Source organism: Macrobrachium rosenbergii, chromosome 9 (genome assembly GCF_040412425.1).
Source record: "Macrobrachium rosenbergii isolate ZJJX-2024 chromosome 9, ASM4041242v1, whole genome shotgun sequence".
NCBI lineage: Eukaryota > Metazoa > Arthropoda > Malacostraca > Decapoda > Palaemonidae > Macrobrachium > Macrobrachium rosenbergii.
Window position 1 is genome coordinate 11,816,994 of NC_089749.1, and position 8,168 is coordinate 11,825,161.

General features: G+C 35.6%; 1 protein-coding gene across 1 annotated transcript in view; it reads left to right on the forward strand.

Annotated features, from left to right (window-relative positions):
- The first annotated feature begins 4,211 nt into the window (after positions 1-4,211).
- Positions 4,212-8,168, forward strand: part of LOC136842178 (protein FAM133-like) — a 43,936-nt gene continuing 39,979 nt past the window's right edge. Inside the window, exon 1 of the mRNA XM_067109538.1 lies at positions 4,212-4,383. Coding sequence (XP_066965639.1) covers positions 4,212-4,383 — 172 coding nt within the window. The remainder of the gene's footprint in view (positions 4,384-8,168) is intronic.

Genomic DNA, 8,168 nt, shown 5'->3' on the forward strand with positions numbered 1-8,168 from the left:
TTTGCGTTCTTACTGAGGATTTTGACACATTTATTATTACAGTTAAATAGAAATTAATTGTAATTAGTTCATTACTTTACCTTTGCGTTCTTGTTAAGGATTTTGACGCATTTATTATTACAGTTAATTAGAAATTAATTGTAATTAGTTTACCTTCGCGTTCTTGCTAAGGACTGACACATTTATTATTACAATTAATTAGAAATTAATTGTAATTAGTTCATTAGTTTACCTTTGCGTTCTTGCTGAGGATTTTGACACATTTATTATTACAGTTAATTAGAAATTAATTTTAATTAGTTTACCTTTGCTTTCTTGGTGAGGATTTTGACACGTTTATTATGACAATTAATTAGAAATTTACTTTTCATACTTTACCTGATAAAATTGACATTAATTGCAAATGCTACAGTAGCATAGAAGAAAAACATATTCTAACAATACCTCCTCATTTCCTTCTCAAAACTCCAGTTTCTTCCGTAATTCCGTTTCAGCCCGACACGGAAAAGGTACGCTTCTCCCACCCCCTACTCCCAACCCTCGTGCCTGTAGTACGTAGTTAAGCAGCGAGAGAGAGAGAGAGAGAGAGAGAGAGAGAGAGAGAGAGAGAGAGAGAGCTCGCCAAATCTGGCTATAATTCAGCCAACTGCGCCATCAACTTCATATCAGGCTGGCGGGAAACGCGTGAGAGAGAGCACACAGCCAATTGAAGCAAGTGTTACGTGGGGAAATTCGAATCGGGAGTCTTGGTTACGTTATTCATTCCGTCGCGGGCTGCGTCGGATGAAATATAGACGCCGAAAATGAAAGAAAAACAAAAGCCCAACACAACTGGGGTGGTAGCATCGGCACCAGTAGCAGAAGCAGAAGCAGAAGCAGAAGCAGAGAGCCGCCGTGGGGGGCGAGAGGGGGTGGGGGGGATCTCATCTCCTTTATACGCAGGCTTATGCAAGCAGTTTCCGCCAAGTGAATGTAAATGGTCATTTGTATGCGAGAGACGACGGCAAAGAGTATTGTTGCCTGCAGAAGCAGATGCTGGGATGTGAGAAAGCACCGAATGAATACCCAGTTGGAGAGAGAGAGAGAGAGAGAGAGAGAGAGAGAGAGAGAGAGAGAGAGAGAGAGAGAGAGAGAGAGTGGTGGTTCGAAAAGGAAAAGCAAAAGAGATCCATCTGAACCACGCATTGACAATGACTGGCAGGAGGAAAAATAAAAAGTTGAAAAAAAAAAAAAATTTATGTATGCGCGCGCATGTTGTTGTTCCTCCGTTGTTTTCAGGACGTTCCCGTTTGTTTTTAAAAAAGATATAATATTTTCCCCACCCCTTCCCCCTTGACATACTTCCCATGAATACTACAAAGGTCCGCTGAACGGGGCGTGTTCAACTGAGGCTGAAGGGCATTGGTGGTGGCGTAGTTGTCGGCGGCACTGATCCGAGGCTCCTTTGAATATTCATGGACTCGGAGATGGTCTTTTGGTTCACGCCCACCTTCACAATCGATGGGCGCTTTTTTCTTCTTCCTCTCTCTCCGTCTGTCTGTATGTCTGTCTGTCTGTCTGTGTGTGTGTCTGTTGGGGGTGTGCGGGCCCCCGACCTTCTCGAAATATAGAAGTCAGGTTGAGAAGGGGCTCTCTGTAATTCCAGGTCTTCAGTGGGAGAGGAGCGTAGGTGATATTCTCTCTCTCTCTCTCTCTCTCTCTCTCTCTGTATGTATATATATATATATATATATATATATATATATATATATATATATATATATATATATATTAAATAAAATATATTATACATATAAGTACACATACATACATATATACATGCACACACACACTACATACATGTACACATGCATACACCCACATTTTATATATATATATATATATATATATATATATATATATATATATATATATATATGTGTGTGTGTGTGTATATATATAAATGTATATTAATACCTAATTCACCTTAATGGGAATATTTACACTCAGAGGGAATTGCATATGATAAGGCATCAACCCTGACCAGGATTCGAACTCAGGTTTTTGCGAATGAAGATACAATTGAAAGTGACATTATCCACTCATCCACAAAGGCACAGGTTCGAATCCCGGCCATGTAGATGGAGAATAGACGAACTGATAATGATACTGTCTTGCATGTATCAGCCCCCAAAGGAATAGGTTCAATTCCTGGTCAGGGTAAATGTAACTTGTATGTCCTTTGGGTGGGAGTGAATCGAAATCAGTGGGTTGTTTTTGGCCCTACATTTGAAAGTATAAAAATAACTTATGTGTATGTATGTATATATATATATATATGTATATATATATAATATATATATATATATATATATATATATATATATAGTATATGGAGAGAGAGAGAGAGAGAGAGAGAGAGAGAGAGAGAGAGAGAGAGAGAGAGAGAGAAATGACATCACATACATATTCTCATTCGTGGTACCTTCTTTCCTTCCATTTCGCTTTCACTCCCTTTGGTGATGTCTGTTTTCTTTTTCTTTTCTTTTTAATCTTAGCCCATCCTACAGGGAAATAAGTAAGGAAGAAGAAGAAGAAGAAAAAAAAAAGGCTCTGTGACCTGCAAAGCCAAACCTCAAAGGGAATCTATACTAACGAGAAAAGGAACTTTTCTATCTTTGTCACTTCTAAGCCCTGCGCCGTTTGAAGTTTTTAAGTGACTAAGATTCTAAAGTTCGTTAGCTGTAGAGCATGTGCGCGCGCGCGCGTACACACACATACACATACACACACGCACACTTTCCTGCACCTCGTTTTTATCTGTGTGCATACACACTCGTTATACTAGATATTTTTCTAACAGTAAACTGCGCATGCGTCATTTTTGTTTTTTTGTTTCTTTATTATCCTACGTAAAAAAAATGACATTCACGAATGAGAAGTCACGTAAATACATGAATTGTCCTAGTTTAGGATATTCTTATCAGGTTCTCAATATTGTTTTTCACAAATTCTTTACTTTTTTGATGCTTAAAATCAATGAATCCGTTTGAATTGAAACGCTAATACATTTTTTTCAAGTGCCTGTGACGGTTTATTGATCGATACACTTTATTTTGTTATTCTATTATGTTTCCAGTGACTAAAAATTTGGTACAAGCAAATTTAATTGTTCTGCGTGGCATTGTTTTGGTGATCGCTTGAATTTTATTTCATGACAATTAACTATACTATATATATATATATATATATACATATATATATATATATATATATATATATTTTATATATATATATATATATATATATATATATATATATATATATATATATATATATATATATATATATATATATATATATATATATATATATTTAACAATATATATACATACATATATATATGTATGTATATATATATACACACATGGATTGTAATTCCGCTTCAGTTACCGATGAATTACAATGACGGCCAATGCGTCATATTAAATAAAAAGTACCTTTCATTTCCCATATAAAACATCACTTGCGCTCTGCAGCGTAGATTAATCAAGTGCAAAAACTCGGACACGTAGAATGAATCGCTATTCATTTCAGCGAAATTTACAAACGTAAAATGGCGGAGACTTTTCCGCTGGGGAAACCCGACGTTAACTGTTACATCCGCCGGACTAATTTATGCCAGAGGATTAAGCAGTCCCGTTTTAAATGGGCTCTCATTTATAAGTCCTTTTTCCATTTATTCAACTAATCCCCTTTTATGGAAAAAGTAGCTAATCTCCATTTACGAAAAGAGAGAGAGAGAGAGGAGAGAGTGGGGTAATATTTGAAGATCTGATGTGAATTATTACCATTTAAGTGAAAATTGCATTTGGACTACTTTTTTTTTTCGGTGTCACCCCATCCTAATTTTTTTTTCTTTCTTTTTTTTACCCATTCTTGGTCTTCAAAGGATGTGAAAAAATGAGGCACGTGCTGGACGTTCAACTGGAAGATGAAGTGGATGGAAGAGGAGGGAAGGTTCAGAAGTGTGGGGAACGGGGCTGGGGGGAGAAGTGGGGGGAGGAATGGGAAGGAAGGGGTCCCTTTTCGCCGAGTTACTTCACAACAGTTTTAAGCCCTTTTGAAAACTTATCGACTGTGTGTGTGTGTGTGTGTGCTGTTGCTAATGTCGTAACAGTTTTTCGCTCGCCATTGGAAACCTATTGATTCTCCCTTTGTGAACGAAACTAATGAGGTCGTTGATATTTACATTCTCCTCCTCCTCCTCCTCCTCCTCCTCCTCCTCCTCCTCCTCCTCCTCCTCCTCCTCCTCCTCCTCCTTCTCCTCCTCCTCCTCCCCTCCTCCTCGTCAGCCTAGGTTTCCCTCCTCCTCCTCCTCCTCCTCCTCTTCTTCTTACAGCCGTAAAATTCTTTCCTTTTTTTGGGTGTTCACATTCCTTTCATAGAAAAATTCCAGTGGTGAATTTCTGCTTCCTGGTTGAGAGTCCCCCTAAATGGCCGTGTTTTCACCCCAGCGAGTTTCATTTTCAGATTATCTCCCCTTAGATTAGATTTTTGCCAGGTCCTTTCCTTTGATTCTACTGGAACTGGTAAGGTTTTCATGTGCTTTCAAGTTGATTTTTCTTGGAAGAATTTTATTTTTGAATTTTTTTTTTCTGTGTGTGTATGTGTGTTTTGCCATCTGGTGTTTTTGCTGGAAATGTTTCCAGATTGCTCTGGGAGTGATTTTTTGGTTACAGAGCCTGTCAGTGTCAACATTGTAAAACTTTCAGTGCTGCAGAATTTGACAGATGGATCTGAAGGTGTCTAGCTTGTCCCATGCCTCCTGCTGGTTACCTCAAAGTCATGAAATATGTCCTGGAACGTCAGACTTTTGCTGGAGCTGACGAGATTTTAGAATTTTCATGTGCCCTTTCTTTTGCCAGACGTCAGTTTTAAGGACTAATAGTAACTATAATCAGATACTACATTTTCTTCTCTTATTCTGATGGATTTACAAAAGATATGACATTTCCACATTTTACTGAATCTTATCTCGTTCCATGAGAATGTCTTGACCTTCTGACCTTTACTAGAATGATAGATGTCGTCATACGCTTATGTCCCAGTAGTATTTTTGTTTATTCTTATGCAAGCTTCTGGAAATTTTAAATTCTTTTTAACTTTATATCAGAAGCAGTCAGAATTCTTATGCCTTTTTGCTGATTCTAATAATTGCATGCTGGTATTGTTTTTGTGGTATTCCTAAATACCACCTACTTATATAAAATAGTTAGACTGGAAACCAGCCGAACGTAATCAAAGACACGTGTCTGTAAAAACTGAAAAAAAAAGGCTTAGATAAAAATGTCATAGGGATAAAATGTTGAACTCATGTGGAAGCAATTTAGAGAAAAAGTCAACCGGTGATAACGGCATAAAATTTTAGTTCATAAGTATTAGAAAAAGTAAATTGCTGAACGACATCCGTTTTTCACGTACTACAGAGATTCTTTATCATGCCTGAGTATGGGACATATACGAGACTTATATGCGAGTTAGCAATTAAGATTGTCGATTTACAATTTTGTAAATGTTTACCATAATTCTTTCGCCGTGTTGATTTTTTCAGAATTCAGAAAGAATATTGCTCAGTAAATGTGGTAATGTTTCGTAAGAACTTCGTCATACACTTATGTAAATATTACCTTTGCTAGATGAAACCCTGCCGTTATGCACATTTTGAAAATGATCTTGTTCGTTATTTATTGATGTTATTTATGTATCTATTCATTTTTACAAGGAGAAACCAGTGAGCAGCCTGTCTTTCAAAAGCTCCAAATCTTTCTTCATCATGTTTCCTCTACAGATAAAACCTTAATGGATTTTAGAATTACAATGACCACGCTCTCCTCTTGAGAAACAAAAACCGTACTGAATGACTTATAAAGATAAACCGACTTAGCAAAAATAAACGCAAGATAAACCTTAAAAATAAAATCGGGCAAAGAAAATTATACATGGGGTCTAGTTTTTTTTTTTTTTTTTTGTCTCTCAGTCCCCCGCTAGGAAGTTTAACCGGTTTAAGAGAAAGGGGATACCGCCCCTCCCCCTTGCCTGCAGGGGGATGGGAGGTGGGGGAATACCATGCAGTTCCCCTGTCAGGGGAATATCCATGCAGCTCCGCCATAGAGAGAGAGAGAGAGAGAGAGAGAGAGAGAGAGAGAGAGAGAGAGAGAGAGAGATCTTAGCAACTTTCAGATAGAAAGAGTGTAGTAAAGCACTTTGGCATCGCTCGTTCTCCGATTTTTTACTCAGCTGCCGTGTGTATAAAGCCTCTGCAGTATATGCTAACTGGAGTGATGGAAAAGGATAGGGTGTGGTGTGAGCTCGTGTGTGTGTGTGTGTATGTGTGCTTGTGTTTGTGTATGTGTGTTGGTGTGTGTTCTTTATATGTATGATATATATATATATATATATATATATATATATATATATATATATGTATATATATATATATATATATATATATGTATATATATATATTTATATATATGTGTATATATATATATATATATATATATATATATATATATATTTATATGTATATATATTTAAAAATATGAATACATATGGATATATATATATATATATATATATATATATATATATATATATATATATATATATATATATTTGTGTGTTTGTGTGTTTGCTATAGGCAGATATTACCACTTTCATTTTTGTGTATATTATTTTGAGACGTTCACATGAACCAGTGTACTGTTATTCTACTGGTACATTAGAAGAGTTTATTTTTAATAATAGTGACCCCAAAAGAATGATTGATGACTTTTATATAGACAGATCATGTGATTAAGCTTTGTTATTTAGCATGACCATAATTCAGTCCCCAGAATCTCTTGTTCTCATTCATCAGATGTATGAATTGGATTCGCTTTCAAGCAGAAGCCTTGAATACGACAGTAGGAAATAAATGGAGAAATTCTCCCTTCTAGGTGAGATTTGAAACCGAGCTGAATGTTCAGGAATTTGAGGTCAGGGCAAGACCACTGCTCTGCCAATCCATATCTCTGTTGAAGGTCATCTTTTCTTACTTGCAGGTCAATTAAAATTCTTCAGATAAAGAACCTAAAGTTATAATGAATGCCATACGACCAGAACATGCCCATCAACATACATTCATACACACACACATATATGTGTATATAAATCAGTATGTATATATGGAGAGTCACTATATTATAATGAATGACATATGGCCAGAACATGCCCACTAACAGACATACATACACATACACACACACACACACACACACACACACATATATATATATATATATATATATATATATATATATATATATATATATATATATATATATATATATATATACATATACATACAAGTATGTGTATATGGAAAGTCACTATATTTCCTCGGATATTTTCATTAAAGTTTTGTTCAGATGCACCTACTGAATAATGAAATTATAGGCAAACCGGCTCTACATGCTCACTGGATTATTTATACACTAAAAATGTTCATGTAAACCAGGCGAATTTTTTTCATTTATTTTTTTTTTTTTTTTTAGCAACGGGGTTAACAGCTGTCGTACATTATTGAGCACTCATTTAGCTGGCAGCTCTGATTCCGAAGTTAGTCATGCTAAATGCGCCAAAAACACGATTTTGCACGTTTCCGCGAATTGCAGACAGCGAGCATAAAAGGGCGTTTCGTTCAGTTGCGTTCTTTCTGGCCTTACTCGTTTCGAGGGGAAAAATCTGATTTGAAAAGAGAAAACTCGGAAAGTGCGTTTGTGCTTCGGAACATTTGCTATAAGAAAAAAAAAAAAAAAAAAGCATGTCTGGCCAGATTGGTTATTTGTGACTGTTGGTAATTTCAGTTGTGAGGAGAGGGGACTCAAAGGAAGTGATGAATTTGATTGGCTTAAACGAATATAGAAAACAACTCCGTGAAATAAGATTTTTGCCACAATGGTGTTTTTCCGATATTGAAAGCTCCAATTTTTTACCTTTATTTGATGCGAATATCATATATATATATATATATATATATATATATATATATATATATATATATATATATATATATATATATATATATATATATATATATATATATATATATATATATATATATGTTTAAGTATGTATATTATATG